Here is an 18,817-nt window from a genome sequence, read left to right as displayed (position 1 = left end):
GCGCATCCCACCTCAGGATGCGCCTGAGAGGCCCAGTCCCCGACAACGCACGCTGGCAAAAGGCTATCGGAATCGCCAGTGCGGTGCTGGAGGGAGAACAGCGCTGCAAGGACTAAAAATAAACAGACCACGCGGACGGGGAGAGCCGTCAGAAGAGAGGGAGGGGATGGCGAAGGGAGAAAGCGCTGCCAAGGTAGACCGAGGGAGACAGAAGAAAATGCCGGGGGGGGGGGGGGGGGGGAGGGAATATTTTAAAATTACTGTGTAGGGGTGGGGTTGGGAACAGCCCACCTAGGTTAATGCGGGGCCCGCCCAAAATGGCAGGTCTGGCTACGCTGCTGAATCAAAGCAAGATTATGTTACAAATAAAAGTTTGGTTGTTTGTTAAAAATGTGTGGATTGACTAAACTGTGTTCCAGAGGGAAAGAAAATAAATATGGTAAGGGGAGGACTAAGCAAGTTGCTACCTTTGCTACACCTAAGGTATTCTGGCTTATGCTGAAGAAAAAAATTAAATGAAAGGTATGCAATAGTGTAAAAGTTTAAGCAGGTTGCCACCCTTGAAACAATCTAGGTGTCCTGATTTAAACACTGGGTATTGAATGGTTAAATTCAAAATAAATGCTTCAAGGTACAGAAGAATAAAAGATTTGAGCAGGTTGTCACCCTGCGTGTCCTGATTTAAATGGTATATGGGCAGCGAGATATTTGGTTGTGAAAAAGAATGGAGGAAACACAGATTAACTGGAAGATGGAAGTGTAAAAATATGTGGTCATGATTTTATGGTAAAGAACATCTGAATAAGTGTTTCAAAGTGATGGAAGAAGCAAGATAATGATTACATTTGAATAAAATGTTGTTGTTATTAAATGTGTTGCTGACCCTAAAGGGGTAAGGTTGGCCCTTGAGGATAAGGAAAGTCATCTTTTATTTACTGAGGGGGACAGCGTAATCCCCCATTATAATGGGGATTGCTGAGTGGTTTTAATTTCTCCCTGAAGTCACTGGGGACAGGGAGTGAGATGCCCCTGGGTGGGAGGGAAGCCCAGCCCAGCCCAGCCCAAGGGGAGTGTTTGTGGGATAAGTTGCAGGGGGAAATGTTTCTAATTAGTGATTGACAGTCAAGATGGAGTTTGAAGGTAATAAAAGTTCTTGTTTTTGTATAAGCACATGGTCTTTGGTTGCCTTCACCCCCGCCAGGACCCCAGGAGGAGAGGGGGTATCCTGGAAGGGCCAGATTAACCCAAGGCTGAGTAAAAGAGGAGTTACTGTCAGCCAAAGGCAGTAACTGTCTGAGAGTAGTGCTTTGGGTGGGCAAGGGGAGCCCAGCTCAAGAGAAGGAGCAGGGAAGAGCCTGTTCAAGGCCAGAGGTTGCAGCTCAGTGAAGTGCAACTCTGGAGGAGGAGGACCAGTGCTTTTTTTGTGCCGGTACGCGCCGGTACGGCGTACCGGCACCTTTTTTGTGAGGTCCGGTGGTGAGCTGGAGCTGGCGTGCACTGGCTCGCAAGAGTCGGTTATTTTTTTTTAAATTTTGGGCTCTGGTCCCCCACCTGGCAGTGTCGACAGCGTCCTCTCTGTGGCTTTTGGGCATTTTCTTCTCTTTCTCTCGCGAAGTCGAACCCACGCTTAATTTTTTTTAAGCAGTGTTAATACGTCAGCAGGAATAGGCTGCTTCAGCCAATCCCAGGGGCCTTCCTTCAGCCCTCAGGGGCGGAACACGCTGAAGGAAGGCCCCTGGGATTGGCTGAAGCAGCCTGTTCCTGCTGACGTGTTAACACTGCTTAGGAGACAGGCAGCCAGCTAGGTACTGGAAAGTGGGCCGTTGTTAGGGCTCGTGAGTGACCCTGGCATTGGCGCCTTCCTTGAGTGGCTATCCGGGCGCGTTCCCCCCTCCCGCGCCTGACACGGTGGTGATGGCCGGAGAGGGCCCCCTGGAGGAGTTCCGCAGGCAATGGCGGACCAAGCTGAGCACCTGGGCCGGTGGGGGAAGGTCAGGGGAGCAGCGCGGACACCTGCAGTGAAAGAGAGCCGCGGCGGAACAGGAAGGATGGGCTGGGGCTAGCAGCCAGTGTCGTTTTCAGCCCGTGACCGGGGAACTGCGGCGGCCAGCAGGCCCAGAGTTCCCGCGGGGCCCATACGAGTACCTTCAGTTGTTGGAAAGGCTGCTAGAGGGTAACAGCAGCCTGTCGTGGACAAAGGGTCGAGGCACCCCGGCTTGGAAGGAGGCAGCTCCGAGGTCAGGCTCCAGCAGTTTGGTGGAGCAACTCATCAGCGACTTCAATGAAATAAATGAGATTCCCTTCTGCCTTCTTTGACATCCAGCTGCCTTATGTGTTGGCACTATGAATATTCCAGTATCTGGAGAGGGTAGAGCTGGGAAGGTGTGCTCAGGTAAGCAAAACTTGGAAATTTCTTGCAGAAGATGAAGTACTTTGGTACCGGATCTGCCAACAGGAAGGCTATTATCTCAGATTAGGTATTGCATGGGGGGAGGTTGGAGGGAGGGAGAGAAGTGCTGCATTGAAGGGAGCAATAAGGAAGACAGGTACTGCATGGGGGGGGGGCAAGGAGAGAGTGAAGTGCTGCATCAGGAGGGGTAGAGAGGGACAGAGTTGCTGAATAAGGTCAATGAGGCACAGAGGTGCTGCATCGATGGGTGCAAAGAAACGGAGAAGTGCTGGATAGGGAGGTTAGGTACAAAAGAAAGAGATTCAGTGAGGTGAGGGGAATGAGGAAGAGAAGGGCCACAGAGACGGAAAGAGGTGCTGGACTTTGGGGGTGGGGATTGGAAGGACAAGAAAGAGAGAGAGATGCCAGGACATGCGGGGAAAGAAGGAAGAGGGAGAAGTGCTGACCCTGCAAAGAGGAGCCACAACAGAAGTGAGGGAAGAGTGAAGAATACTTGCTGGACCCTTGGGGTGAGAGAGGGGGAGATGGATGGCAGGGGAGGACAGCGGGCAGAGAAGAAATGCTGGATTTGGATGGAGGAGAGGGGAGAGAGAATTATTGCTTGGATGGATACAGGGGAGGGAAGAGAGAGGAGAAATGCTGGACATGAATGGAGATGAGGGAAAGGGAAGAAAAACTGCACATGGATGGGCAAAAGCTGGATCCACGTTATACCTCCTCCAGTCAATTCCATGGAGGAGGACCCAGCTTTTACTTATGGATGGAGGGCAAGAAATGAAGAAGAAAGGAGGAAAGTAAAGAAATACATGGAAAGGAAGCTCTGGAAGCGGAGTTGAGAGAACAGATAGAGAGCAGCAGAATCAGAGACTGGACCAATATGGACAGAAAAACAAAGTTGCCAGACAACAAAGGTAGAAAAAATCATTTTATTTTCATTTTAGTGTTTTGAATATGTCCAATTTGAGAATTTACATCTGCTGTCTTATTTTGCACTGGGTATACTGGAGCTGTAACAGCTTACAGAAATTATTTATAATGAAAACAAATCACTTTATTTTTTTCTCCTATACCAGTATAATATTTTCAATGATATCTGTTTATATGCACCATGGCTGGCACAAGGGGTGTGGCTAATGTGGGTGTGACTATAATATGGGTGGAGTCATATGGGGTGACCCCGCCCATAATGAGTACCGGCACCTTTTTTTCTACAAAAAAAGCACTGAGGAGGACAGACAAGGTGGTCTGATCCTGGAGGAGTCTGCTGGTGACAACCATCACTATCGGCACAGCCTTGGATTATACAGTCCAAAGGGATGGATGATTGACTGGAGAAGTTGTATATTTGTGCATATTTTGCGATTGCTATAAGAAACTGTTCAGTTAGTGGATAAGATTGTTCCAAATAGTCTTGAATGGACGGAAAATGCTGACTGTGTAAATGGAATTATTGAGTTTGGACTAACAGCTGGTTGTAGAGTTCACTAAAGTTTGCATAAAAATTAATTCCTTGGTGTGGAGAGTATTCCTTGAGAGAGAGAGAGAGAGAGAGAGAGAGAGAGAGAGAGAGAGAGACTGAAGCACTTGCTCCTGGACTGTTTGAGGGTACTCAGTGTAAAGCCCAGCTTAACATCCTATGGCTTTCCGGATCTTTATCTGGCCTGCGCTCAAGCTCGAATCAGAAGAACTGGACGAAGTGCAGAGAGTGAATTGTGAGAAGAGAAAAGAACTGGGAATACCTTTTTGTGGCCCGGGTCAGTTGGAGAACGGAGCTGTATTCAAGCCCTAGCAGGGAGCCAATGGAGCTTTAAGAACAATGAAGAGGCTGAGTTAAATTTGGATGATCCAGATGTTTCAGCCCCTTGAGCCACATTTACCTTCTTTTCATTAACATCTGGTTGCTCTTCTTCCTTGTCCATATCTGTGTGCAGATCACTGAATTTATTCAGAAACTCTGCTTTGGGAGCAGACACACTGTAGTAAGTAGGACTGCTGACCACACTTCCTCCAGTATCCTTTTCTTCTTTACTATTTTGAAATAAAGACAAATCAACAGCCATAAATATTAAACAGTTCCCTGATAGTCTTCACCTAAATGTTCTTTCTTTTAGCCTTAGCTTGGTTCTAATCAGAACTAAATGTCTCATCTGTGACTTCCCTTTCTATATAGGGAGATTAAAGTCAGATGTTCTATAAGCTTACCTGAGGTCTTCTATTGTCCTATGTGTCACAGACTGGCAGAAGACTGAGAGACAGTTAATAAAAAAACCTAGGGCTCGATATCTAAAAGAATTATTGCAGTTAGCATTGGATGCTGGTTGCAAAAGTGCTTTTGTCTGAATTTCCCAGGGCATTCAACTTTGACCACTGCTGGAGACGTTTCCTAAATTAGGTCTCAATTTAGATTGGTCTAAAACTGGGAAGAGACTGGGAAGGGTAGCTGAAGAGGGAGTATATTACTGTTTGATACTGGGGCTCTTTTGCAAAGCAGCGGTAAGTACTAATGCATACTTACCACACTCTAAAAAGGCACCACCGCAGGACACGCGTTCTGCGGTAGTTTTGGGTTCAGTGCGCACCAGGGGCGTAGCTACGTGGGGCCACGGAGGCCTGGGCCCACGCAGATTTGGCCCTGGACCCCCCCTGCTGACGAACCTCTCGACCCCCCCTCCCGCCGCCAATCCTCCCCCGCCAGCAAAGGTAGCCCACGGCGACGGTGGGGGAGGGTTGGCGGCGGGAAGGGGGTCGAAAGGGTCGTCGGCAGGGGTCATCAAAATTGGTGGTGGTGGTGGCGGCGGCGCGGGGGGGGTCGGCAATGGCAGCATGGGGGGGGGGGGGGTTGGCGGCGCCGAGGGGGCTAAAATGTGCCCCCTCACCTTGGGCTCTAGACCCCCCTCCCGCCGAAGTCTGGCTACGCCACTGGTGCGCACCAATCCCACACTAAAAAAATATAAAATATTTTTTAGAGCAGGGGGTATGTTTGGAGGCAGAGAGTAGGCTTGCCCTGTGCTACTCGGGTAATGCAGTCAAATCATTGTGCGTTGTCCGTTTAGTGCGGGGTTAATACGGGAGAACCTTACTGCCTAGTAAATAAGTGGTTGTAAGGGCTCGCACGCTAATTGGGAAATGATCACGTGGCCATTAAGGGGAAAATAGAAATTGCAGCCATTTTACTGCTGTGCTAAAAGCGGCCTCAGGACGTGGGAAACCCATGTGCAAAAAAAATAACACAGGCCACATTTTAGCACTGCTTAGTAAAATGGCTCCATTGTGTTTTATGAATGATGTAAGCCACTTTGAGATTTTTTAAAAAGCATAGTACAAATGCTGATAACTAACTAAATAAAAATTTATCCATATAACTTTTTTGTGCTGTCACTGATGATTCTCAAGGACCACAGATGGGTCAGGCTTGCATGATATCCCTAATGAATATGTATGCACCTCCTCCACTGTATGCAGATCTATGCTATGCATATTCAGTAGGGATATCCAGAAAACCTGAACTGTTTGTGGCCCTTGAGGACTTATCTATATAAGTTAGGGAAGAAACAGCAGTTTAAACTATATTTAGGTATCTTATCCATATACCATTAGGGCATCACATTAAGCTGCCGAACTTATACAGATATCTTCAATAAAAGTTCATCTAAAGCTATAGAGATAACTTATCCACATATCTTTACGCAGTTGCTGTGCATACAGTATTGCCTCCCGAGGCATCTAGATTGTGCTATATGAAAATCAGCAAAGGTATGATACCTAATGTGGTGGGGGGAATGGAGAAGAAATGCATGTTCCCCCCATGTCCCTCCAATGGACTGCTGGCAATGGCCCTGCCTTTAATCGTGCCATTAATGATGAAACTACAGTGTAGTAAATTTAAAACAAATCGGAGAAAATTTTTCTTCACCCAACGTGTAATTAAACTCTGGAATTCGTTGCCGGAGAAAGTGGTGAAGGCGGTTAGCTTAGCAGAGTTTAAAAAGGGGTTGGACGGTTTCCTAAAGGACAAGTCCATAAACCGCTACTAAACGGACTTGGAAAACTCCAAAATTCCAGGAATAACATGTATAGAATGTTTGTACGTTTGGGAAGCTTGCCAGGTGCCCTTGGCCTGGATTGGCCGCTGTCGTGGACAGGATGCTGGGCTCGATGGACCCTTGGTCTTTTCCCAGTATGGCATTACTTATGTACTTATAATTAAAAATTTTAATTGAAATGCAGCCCTAACATTACAGATTTCAACCCTAGTACATTTTCAAAGGGCACAATTTAGTATAAATCCTTTCAATATTGTGCCCTCAGATTTTTCTATCAACCTTCTCCCTAGAGACCAACAGAATTTTGGTTTTGGTTCAGATCCGGGATCAAGTTTCAGCTAAAAATGCCAGTGCCACTGCCGAAATCACACATGGTAGCCTTGGCAGCCACTTTGAGACTGGAACTGGTATAATAAGCAGGAGCAACTGGAGACTGGAACCAGCATAAGCAGGAGCAATCTCAAAATGGCTGCCAGGACCTCCCTTGGCAGTCTCAGCAGCCATTTTGACTGAGTAGTGACACCAAGCAGGAACAAGTGTGGTTCATTCCTGACCCTAGACCACCAGGACTTCTTAAGGTAAGCCCAAAGAGGGTCTATGGGTGGTTGGGCGGCCCTAGGGGCCAGGTCTGCTTCCAGCCAAAACTGAGCGCCACATTTCAGTCGCAGATTCGGTTTTGGTGGGTCTCTACTCCTCCCTCACCCCCAGTTTTCTTCAAGACCAGAATGGTTACTAGAACACTGCACTAGAGGTGGTATTTGAGTGAATTCTTTGGAGGCAGACAATAGGAAATACTGTGACTAGCCTTCCAATGAACCAGAAGGTCAGACAATAATGATAAATAGGCTGCACAGTAATGTTTGCATTTCTTCAGGGAAGAATGTGTTGACAGATGAGCTGCAACTGTAATCATGCATAATAAATGTGTAATTGCCATTGGCAAATAAAGCAGGCTTTCAGCAGGTAATACCAAAGGTTGACAGTAGATAGTTAACTAAGATAGTTAAGTCAGTTTTCAAAAGAAAGATGTACATCTGATCTTGGGGCCTAACCATAGGAGGATTGTCAGATGAACCTAGGAACCACAGTTTTAGAGTGAAACTTTTCAACTTGGACCTATAAATTTAGACCTATTGCTAATTCTGTTAACTTATCTTAGACACTGAGCGCTGGAAGTCAATGTAGAGCACTTGAGTTATTTTCTCCAAGAAATCTAAACTGAGGTGCTCAGTGGTGGAAATTTTTCATATAGCACAATCATGAGACTGGTCCTGCGGCAGCAAGAGATGATGACTTATTAATGTATGGAGTGGAGGAGTAGCCTAATGATTAGTGCAGTGGGCTTTGAACTTGGCGACCTGAGTTTGATTCCCATTGCAGTTCCTTGTGACCATGGGCAAGTCACTTAACTCTCCATTGCCCCAGGTACAAAAAAGATTGTGAACCCTTTAGGGACAGAGAAAGGACCTGCATATAATGTGTACAGCTAGTAGTGCTATAGAAATGATTAACAGTAGTAGCAGTAATGTATCTCCTGCTGCTGGTGGAAGGGGAGGCTGCTGAACACGAGTTCTTTGTTCCCCAGAAGGAGTGCAGGAGGTGACCCGTGAAAGTGAGAGTCTCCTGCTGAATATGGGAGACTTGGCAGGTCTGTTTTTGTTTCCCCCTTTCCTCCCTCTAGGGATGATCCCAGCATACTCTCTCTGTCCTTTCCCCTCACAAAACCAACATTCCTACAAGTCATTCACAGCTCTTCTACTCTAGTTTTAGTCAAGTCCTGAATCTTGGAATCAGAGAGCTTTAGGTTGAGCTGAATCTGCTCACGCCAAAGCAGACTAATGGTTAGTTCAGCAGTCTGAGAGAACCAGTGGAACTGGGTTCAGTTCCTACTGCAGCTCCTTGTGACTCTGGGTAAGTCACCTGTATATAACATGCAAACTGTTTTAATTGTAACCACTGAAAGATGGTATCAAGTCCCATCCCTTTTCCTTTCCCTCCTATTTGTCCCCACATGAAGGAGTGTGGGAGAGGCCGGAATGGACAAATCACAAATGATATCAATTGCTTTGCTCTTCTCTCCAGCTACTCCCCTTCTGTCTCATTCCCACATGCTGCCTGCAGGGTCTGCTCCATACTCGCCTCATTCTCTCACAAGGACAATAGGGGAAGGGGTACCTGGAGTAGGAGCTGCGGAGCACAAAACAATGACTCTGCTTTCTTGTCCAGCTCCTCCATGCCTATTCCCTGTTCCCCTGTTTGAAGGGGAGGGGCTAGATCTTTACAGTGTTTCTCCAAAGACCTAGCAATGGAGACAAAATACTAGTTTCTGCATGAAATCTGGAGACCTCCCAGGTTGGACAATAATGACACTTCATAGTTATCTCATTGAGGCAATAGAGATGGACTAGACAGATGGAAAATGAAATAAAAGCTCAACTCTCCCTCCCCTCAAAATCCACCACGGTGGTGCTTACTTGTTCTCATCAGAAGCCGCTCGATTAAGCATCTTCTTCCTTCTCATGTTACTTTCTTTCAGGGCACTAGTGTCCTTGGGAAACAGGCCTTCCATTAGGTCCATTGTCGTCTTCAGTTTGGAGTCTGGATCTAGGATATCACTGAGAGATCTGTCCTTGCTAATAATCTCCTTTGCCAGATCCCGGGATTTCAGGTCCTCCAGAGATGTTTTCTTCATCTTCACATACGTGCTACTATGGCCTTTGGAGCCAAGGTTGACTATGTCTAAATCCTGAGTAGGGTCCTTTGGAGTGCTCTCATGCTGAGTTTGGTGCACATCAGTACAATTCTGATGTTCTTCTGGACCGGTCAATGGCTGGTGCTGAAACTGGAATGACCCTGTATCCCTTATTGATGTTTCTGGGCTGAAGGATTTTGTCCAGCTGTTTTCTTGGGCCATTGAGCGTAGGCTGGGCATGTCTTTCTCACTATTAATCCCCTGGAAGAATCTGTTGTTGGAATAAAATATTAATAATTAAAAAAAATAACTTTAAAAACTGGGAAAATGGTAATATTGTAGCATATGTCCACATACATGTAAATTGACATGTTTACTTTACAGATGGGCAGCCCCAAATTTTTAGTTTCATTTTGTTTCCTGTGTCATTTGCAGTATTATTAGTTTTGCTTTGTTTCAGTTAATTTTCATTTTGGGGCAATGTTGTTAAGAGTGTGCCCTTTTTGTAGATAGTGTACACTATTATCAGCAAAGGAAAAACATAAAGGGGTCCATTTACTAAGGCACGCTAACAGATTTAGCGCATGCTAACAAGTTACATGTGCTAAATGATAAAGATGCCCATAGGAATATAATGGGTGTCTTATCTTTCAGTGCCATGTAACTTCATTGAGTGTCCACTGGTCTTTGCACTTTTTGAATGAGGGAAAAATCGATTCACCCCCCACCTGCTCCACACCACTCAGGATTTTATAGACCTCAATCACATCCCCTCAGCTCACTCTTTTTCAAGCTGAAGAGCTCTAACTTCTTTAGCCTTTCCTCATATGGGAGCAGTTCCAGCCCCTCTATCATTCTGGTCGCTCTTGTTTGACCTTTTCTAATTCCACTATATCTTTTTTGAGATACAGCGACCAGAATTGAATGCAATACTCAAGGTGAGGTTACACCATGGAGTGATACAGAGGCATTATAATGGTCTTATTTTGCATCTCTTTCCTAATAATTCCTAGCATCCTGTTTGCTTTTACAGCCACTGGGCAGAAGATTTCAGCGTATTGTCTACAACGACACCTGGGCTATGCCACTTACAAATGCCCTTACAGAATAGCTCTTAGGCGCACTGTTGCCACTATAGGTCGCCTAAAGTTAGGTGCTGGGATGTTGTGCACTACGCACAAATTCTATATTGGCAGTTACATGATATGAGCATAAGTCGCAGTTATGTGCCTAATTTTAGGTGCGAGCACTAACACCAGCTGAAAGGCTGGTATAAATGCTGGTGTCTAACTGCTATTGTTTTGTAGTCTGTGCGCAAAAGTGCTAGGCATGCCCCAACCCTCCCATGCCCCTCACAGGTCCACGCCCCCCCCTTGCAGTTGTGCACTTTGGATTTTGTATGTGCGATTTGTAGAATACCAACTAAGGGCAGTTAGGAGTGTAACTGCAAATTAGTGCCAATTAACAGCGTTTATAGCCTATTATTGGTTAATTCCAATTACCTGCTAATTAAGCAATTAAGTTACACACGTAACTGACACTATTCTATAACTTGTGCATGCAAGTTCTCTGCTAAGCATAAAACTGGGAATGTAGAATTAGAGGGTGAGGGGCAGTATTCTGTACTTTTACATGTGCAGGTGGCGTGAAAATGCAGGTAACCAGTTCTAGAATGGCCATTAATGACAATAATGCAACAAATGCATATATACAGCAGTGGAAGAACTACGGTATAAATGTTCACATATAAAGTACACATGAATGTTCATATGGTATAAACTATGCATGTAAATCATGAATCCGGCTGTGTTCAGCCCCTGAACACATATATTACAGAATCATGCTTTTGTACGCTGGTGGTAATTTTGAGAGCTGCACTTTACGTGCAAATGGAACTCCTCTCATATGAGGAAAAGCTAAAGGGCTCTTCAGCTTGTAAAAGAGAGAATGAGGGGGGATATGATAGATGTCTACGAATTCTCGACTGGTGTAGAATGAAGTTACATAGAGCTTCATGTTACTTTTTAAACAAATAGGAGGAAATATTTTTTCACTCAATGAATAGTTTAGCTCTGGAACTCTTTGCTGGAGGATGTATTAACAGCCGTTAGCCTATCTGGGTTTAAAAGAGGTTTGGACAAGTTCCTGGAGGAAACGTCCATAGTCTGTTATTGAAACAGACATGGGGAAGCCACCGCTTACCCCGGGATTGGTAGCATGGAATGTTGCTGTTATTTTGGATACTACCAGATACTTGAGACATGGATTGGCCACTGTTGCAAACTGGATACTGGGCTAGATGAACCGTTGGTCGGACCAGGATGGCTACTCTTATGTAACACTGACCGACACCGGCTGAATATTGACACCAATATATGTAAGATATATTAGACAATATGATTCTAAAATATGCCATACTAATATGCCAACACTGAATATAATTATACTTACAATAAAAAATATAACTAAACAATATTTACTCCTTTTCTTCCTTATTACAGAACAAAGTAACTTCTATTCCCTAAGGTGCAACTGAGTACTTTTTAGTCAGTATTAGGTTTTACTTGAAGTTTACAAAAAATTCATCCCAGGGGCAGACTGACAGTGATCTGGCCCCTGGGCAGTAAAGGTCAATGGCGCCCCCTGGCCCTGCCCCCCGTCATCCCGCCTCCCAGCCACTGCCTTTGTTTCTAGCACACCCCCTTCCACACTACAGCCCCCCCGAGCCTCAGTGAGCCCTTCTTGGGCCTACCTTGGCCTTGGTGGTCTAGTGACCTCTTTGGGGGCAGGAAAGAACCCCCTCTTTTCTGCCTGCCGCCGCTGCTCTATCCAGTCTTCTTGACTGCCTAGACTTCCTGTGGTAGTCTTGAGGGTCTTGGCAGTCTCATGAGATTGCTGCAGGAAGTCTCGGCACATATTTTTAAGATGCGGCAGTGCCAGGAACAGCAGTGGCAGTGGGCAGAAAAGATGGGGTTCTTTTCTGCCCCTGAAGAGGCCACCAGACAACCAGGGCCCTTCAAGGTAGGCCCAGGGAGGGCTCACCGAGGCTTAGGGGTGGCTGTAGTGTACGGTTGCCCGGATGGTCAGTCCGGCCCTGATTCATCATATTCTCCAAGTTATGTGCACAAGCCTAAAATATTGTCACACCTTTCCCATTTGTAATGATACCATTTGGAACATGTCCAAACTTAAAGTGACAGTAATTTTCAGAAGGAAATCTACAGGTAAAGCTGTGCTTTACATGTGGAAATAGGCTTCTCAACCCAATCCTCAGGACACACTGAGCCAGCCTGGTTTTTAGGATATCCATAATGAATATACATGAGACAGATTTGCATAGAATGGAGGTAGTGCATACAAATTTATCTCAAGCATATTCATTGTGGATATCCTGAAACCCTAACTGCAGGGTGCGTCCCGAGGACTGGTTGAGAACCCCTGATGTAAATATGTGCAAGTTTATCCACATTTCAGATTCAGTGGAGACTTTACCAGTGGCATATTTAGACCTTAGAAAACACAAAGCTACGTGCATTAAGTAACCCAGCAAATTTGTGTAAGTGCATATATTCCTTGGGTTAATTTTCAGAGCAGAAGTGAGCACTTGCTTTGGTTTTCAAAATGCATTGGTGCCAACACAGATAAGTGTCTGCATATTATTTACAGGTGCACTCAGCTATAACATTACCCCCAGTGGGGCAATTCTAGAAGTAGGCATCTCCATTATTGATTGTAGAAAATGTTTTTAAAAATGCACCTTATGGTTCCAGTGTTTCAATCAAAAGGAAAACAGCACATAAACCTCCAGACACTCACCCCACCCTGCCCTCGGATATTCAAAGCTATTTAACTGGCCAGACATGGCCACTGAATGGCTAAATAGCATATCGGCATCTAACCGCATATATTCAGTGGGAGAAAACTGGTTATCTCCCGCTAAATATATGTACTGGCTATATCGGCTATGTTGAGTGGTTAAAGATAGGCCTGCTATTTATGAGCCTATCTTTAACCGCTAAAGTGTTAACTAGTTAGTGCTGAATATCGGCTTAACCAGCTAACTTTTTAGTGGTTAAAAACCTCCTAGATATTCAATGCTGGCCACCTGAAATGGCCCGGCACTGAATATCAATGCTGGTAGCAGACAGCAAACGCGCTGCCCACCGCTAGCTGAATATTGAGCCCTTATTGTTTGATTATACCTAAAGACTACTCAAAGTTTCTTTTCCACATATCAATGGACACTAACACTGCTCAGGCAAAGTCAATAGAAAGATTTACCATTTCAATTTTTACTTCTTGCTTTTTCAGAATTAACTCACCTTATTTTGGCCTCCTCTTCAAGTCCTACAGATAACTTTTCATTTCCTGCATCTTCTTCCTCTAACGTAGGAGGGAGAGGAGGTGGAAATCTTTCTACACCGCCTGGAAAATCACTGCCCTCCACAGAAACAAATGCCGGTGGGGAAGGAAATGGCAATTCAGAATTAGACTCAGTAGCAGCAGGTGCTGGCTCTTTGACAAACACCTCGTCATCATCATCATCTTGATTAAACAATGGAGGGGTTATGTGGATGCAAGACTCCGAGATACGGAGGGAGATCTTCCTTTGAGGAGTGTCTGGTTCAGAAGAACTGCTACTTTGTGGTCCTAGGCTCTGCCATTGTGGAAAAAGCTTCTGTCCAGATAACTGAGAAAACGCAGATCTCTTTGTGAAACCATCTTCACTGATAGGATGAGTCCACTTTAGTTTCTGTGGAAGAGGTCTTTGAGGTGGTATAGACTTCTTCTTCTGCTCTCCTTCAGCTATAACTTCAGGAGAACTGCTGTCATGGAAGTCTTGGTTCAGAGTTTTCGTTTTCATATCTTCATAGCAAACAGTAGCTGCTGTGACAGAAAGACTCGGACACTCTGGAAGATTTGAGGACTGAGAGATGGAATAATGAGGAGCAGAAGCAGGATATGTAGGCTCAGAAGAGTCGGAATCACAAAGCGTGGGGTTCTGTGCTACTTCTACATGTTGGTTATTCAATGTAGTCACTTTACCATGGTCAGAAGTTCTGTCCTGTCTCTGGGTATCTGGAACCTTTTGACTGGACACGTTGCTTATTGTTATCTTCTTCTCACTTTCGCTGATACTACAATTATGACAGGAACGATGATGAAATGGATACATTGCCTTTTCTAGGTGACTCTTATTAATTGACCTAAGATAAAACAAAGAATTAAGTCATAATATTCCACTAAAAAACAACAAAAACTTCAGCTCTTATTAAGCAATATCCATTAGAACCACAAAGTGTGGACAGCAGACAAGAACTACAAAATCCATATGGTCTACCCAATTCCCATGCTTATTTTAGTTCTCATAGCATCACCTCTTGTTCTAGAATTTTCTTTAATTAAAAGAATGCTTACTGTTTCCATATTTATTTTTACCTTTCAGGCATTTCAATGTCTGTATTATTCCCTTCTCTCTCCTCTCTTATGTACACATATTTAGACCTCTAGGAGTAAAATGTAGAAGTCCTAAGCACCATTTATAGATATAGAAGCAAATTTATACCTGTGAATCAGTGTATAGATACTAGCAGTAATTTTGTAAAGGATTTCCCATACATAAAGGCTCTTTTACACGTCGAAAAGGTATGAGCACACCAACAAGATGGCATGCACTTATAGGTTTGCTGCTTCCCAGTGGTGTGGGTTGGGTGAAGCAGAGATGGCATTACGACCTGGCATATTTTATAAAATACGAGCCGTTAAGCCCGTTAAAATGGGCGAGATTTCCAGCAACCTTTCTCGCCGCTGCTCCCTCCCCCTCCGTATCGGGCCCCCTGCACTGACCTGACAGCGCCTCTCAGCTCCGTGTGAAAGCGCTGCAGGCTGCAGCAGATCGCTCTGCTGCTGCCTGCAGCGCTTCCACACGGAGGTGAGAGGCGCTGTCAGGTCAGTGAAGGGGGCCCGATACGGAGGGGGGCGGGAGCGGCGGGGATGGGGGGGGAGGGTGGAGGTTGGTGCACGCGATGTTCGTTTCCAAGCGGCAGCGGCGGCGTCTGACAGTCCGACTCCGTTTCCCTCTCTGTTCCGCCCTCTGATGTCATCACGTCTTGACGCGAGGGCGGGACAGAGAGGGAAGTCTCTACTGCGCATTTGCAGGTAAGTCGGTCATTTGCCATTTATATGTTTGATGCAAGTAAATACACGTATTAAAATATGTTTTTTTTAAAATCCTTTTGAATTCATCCCTCTTCGAACCATTATTATACATTCTTCCTTACAACACATTACCCCAACTTACACTCTCTCCCTGTTCCCTACCTCTACCACCTTCCTCCCTTATCCTTTTTATTATCCACCTCTTTATATACTATGTTTAGATGTTTTACTCATTTTGTTTTATATTGTAATTTGCTATATTATGTAAGCCGCATTGAGCCTGCTGACAAGTGGGAAAGCGCGGGTTATAAATGTTACAATACAATACAATACAATACAATATTGACACCTGCTGTGAAATATTTACACACTACCGGGGCTGATTCTGGAAATCTGTTTCCTATGGATATATAGGTGTCTGTGTTGCCTTGATAAAATGGGCTTCAAATCTGCATATTTTTGGACTTCTCATAGAGGCATCCTGTTATAAGCCTGTCCCATGCTTTCTTAAATTCAGACACAGTCCTCATCTCCACCGCCTCCACCAGGAGACTATTCTACGTGTCCATCACCCTTTCTGTGAAAAATTATTTTCTTGAGATTAATCCTGAGCCTATAACCTCTTAACTTTATCCTATGCCTTCTTATTCCAGAGTTTTCCTTCATTTGAAAAAGGCTTACCGCCTGTACCTAAATGCAATGGAGGTATTTAAATGTCTGTATCATATCCCCTCTCTAACTGCCTCTCTTACAGTGTATACAAATTGATGTATTTAAGTCTGTCCCCCTACGCTTTATGACAGAAACCGCTTTATGACAATTTTGTAGCTATCATCTGGAGTGACTCCATCCTGTTTATATTTTTTCATAGGTGCGGTCTCCTAGTGGTTAGCGTGGTGGACTTTGGTCCTGGGGAACTGGGTTCGATTCCCACTGCAGGCACAGGCAGCTCCTTGTGACTCTGGGCAAGTCACTTAACCCTCCATTGCCCCAGGTACAAATAAGTACCTGTATATAATATGTAAGCCACATTGAGCCTGCTATGAGTGGGAAAGCGCGGGGTACAAAATGTAATAAAATAATAAAAAAAATAATAAATGGGGCCTCACCAGAGACTTATACAAGAGTACTATCACCTCTTTTTTCCTGCTGACCATTCCTCTCCCTATGCACCCAAGTATCCTTTTGGCTTTGACCGTCACCTTTTCTACCTGTTTGGCCACCTTCAGATCATCAGATATGGTCACTGTAAATATGTGCATAACTGCAATAGCATATATTTTACAGGTGGCCTTGCACATGGGCGGATTCAAAGTGGAGTGTGGGTGTGATAAGTTATGCGTATATCACTAGCACTTAGCCAAACGCACTCACGCCTGCTCTATGGCCTAAACGCACATGCAGATATATAGTTGATTACTCTAGTTGAAAGCTAGGTCATCAGCACTCCTTACCTCACTTACACTGAAGAGCAGGATCATGAGCCAGGATCTGGCTCACTCAACATCAGAGAAAAGTAAATAAGACTGACAGGGTTGGTCTTAGCAACTGCGGGGCCCTGTGCAGACCAGTTCAGTGGGGCCTGCGTCCGCCCCCCTGCCCACGCCTGCCACCATAAGCCATAATTTTTCAGAGTTTAAAATGAGGTTTAGAGCTCTCGGAACCCCACCTCATCCCGTACCTTGATGTGCATCTGCCACGTTTCAGTAGAGAGCGGCAGACAGCAGCAGTGATTTTCATATGCTGTCAGCTGCCAAGCTCAGAGCCTCCTCACTGCTGCATCTTGCCCTTGTGGAAGCAGGAAGTGACATCAAAAGGGGGCGGGACACAGCAGCAAGGAGGCTCTGAACATGGCAGCTGACTGGATATGAAAATCGCTGCCGCTGCCTGATGCTGTCTACTGAAATGAGGATGCACATTTATGTACGGAGCAGGGAGATGTTCCATGTGCCAGAGATGCAGGGCCCCGAGGAGCGCGGAGCTCTGTGTGACCACCCCTGTCTAAGACCGGCACTGAAGACTGAGCAGAAAATAAGCAAAAGTAGCCATAACATTGTGTGAACTCAGGTGTTTACCCCCAGATTCTATGAAAATCACAGACACGTGGGAGTGATCCAGAGATGCACATGCAACTTAACTGGATAACAAGCCATTGGCACTCAATCACTGGGCACTAATAACCTATTATTAATGTTCATTTGCACCAGTTAGGGTTTGTGTAGACATCTACCTGTGTGCTATTCTATAATGATGAGTGCCCAACTTTCATACTGCATAACCCAAACTGGGGGTATGGCTACGGGAGGGGCATTCCGAATATTTGGGTGTAGTATTATAAAAACAGGGGATGTGCGCCAGGATTTATACTAGGTTTCAGTTGGTCTAAGTCCTCACATCCAAAGTTGGGTGCAGGAACCCATGATAAGTGCCATTCTATAAAGAGCGCTCTTCCCGTAGCCACTGTTCCCTCTAAGTTGAGCGGGAGTCTTCCAACTACATTGCTACCCAAAGGGGGCAGTGCTTCAATTTTGTGTTTTTAATCTCTAGGGACAGGCAGGTTCCCTGGAGTCCTGCAGAACTTGCCTGTCCCTCACTACTGAAAATGTGATAGTGAAACAGCACCACCCACTGGCAGGATTGTAGGTGGAGGACTCCCGCTCAGCTTAGAGGGACCAATGACCACAGCGTTCCTTATAGACTAGCGCTGAGTGCAGATTTTTCCTGGTACTTATTTTTCGGCGCCATTTACTGAATCTAGCCCTTAGCATTCAGGCTATTCAGCAGCTTTCTTTTTTTTTGTTTGCTTTAACAAAACAAAATGAATGTTATTTCATAAATATGTCTAACTTCAAAAGTGTCAAGGAAGAAAGACTATATTTCACAAAGATAATGTTTGAGGTCAATGGCATTTGTTTACAGTGCACATTTCTGTAAAGGATTTAATGAAATGGAAATCAAACAGCTTAATGAGGTCAGGTACATTCACCCTTAATTCACTTCCAGTCTGATTTTCTTTTTTTCTACTGCTTAAGAGCAAGCCCGCAGACCTCATGTACTGACGCTGAAGCAAACTAAATATCGCCAACAGGGATTAACACATCCATTCCACATCACAGTTTAAAGCTTATGAAATGGTTACATAAAAACAAAAAAGTTTCAGAACCTCAACAGTGACTCCTAGTTATGTTAATGGCATATCTTTCTCCATAAGGAAAATTACACTTTATTTCTGAAAAAGGATTTAGCTCATGCCTTTTTTTTTTCCAGTAGTTGCTCATAGTAAGTTATATTCAGGTACAGAGCCCCCACACTCTGGAATTTACATCCAGAGGGGCTATGTCTAATTCAAGACTACCTCTGCTGCAGGAAGCAGATGAAAGCCTGGCTGTTCTCCCAAACCTTTAATACATAGGGTGACTGACTATACACCCATTCTGCACCTGGACTAGCTTGCTATACACACTGTAACTTAGATCCGTTCCTTATATCTTGTTTAACTGTACAAAGAACTTG

At 44.9% G+C, this 18,817-nt stretch overlaps 1 protein-coding gene across 1 annotated transcript in view; it reads right to left on the bottom strand.

The window, feature by feature from the left end:
* The window catches only part of SHROOM3 (shroom family member 3), a 181,261-nt gene that overhangs the window by 13,966 nt on the left and 148,478 nt on the right, over positions 1-18,817 (bottom strand). Inside the window, exons 6-8 of the mRNA XM_030192131.1 lie at positions 13,468-14,352; positions 8,928-9,416; positions 4,288-4,438 (exon numbers count right to left, since the gene is read on the bottom strand). Coding sequence (XP_030047991.1) covers positions 4,288-4,438; positions 8,928-9,416; positions 13,468-14,352 — 1,525 coding nt within the window. The remainder of the gene's footprint in view (positions 1-4,287; positions 4,439-8,927; positions 9,417-13,467; positions 14,353-18,817) is intronic.

Source organism: Microcaecilia unicolor, chromosome 2 (genome assembly GCF_901765095.1).
Source record: "Microcaecilia unicolor chromosome 2, aMicUni1.1, whole genome shotgun sequence".
NCBI lineage: Eukaryota > Metazoa > Chordata > Amphibia > Gymnophiona > Siphonopidae > Microcaecilia > Microcaecilia unicolor.
Note: the sequence above shows the minus strand (reverse complement) of the source record. Positions and strands in the feature narration are given on the sequence as shown.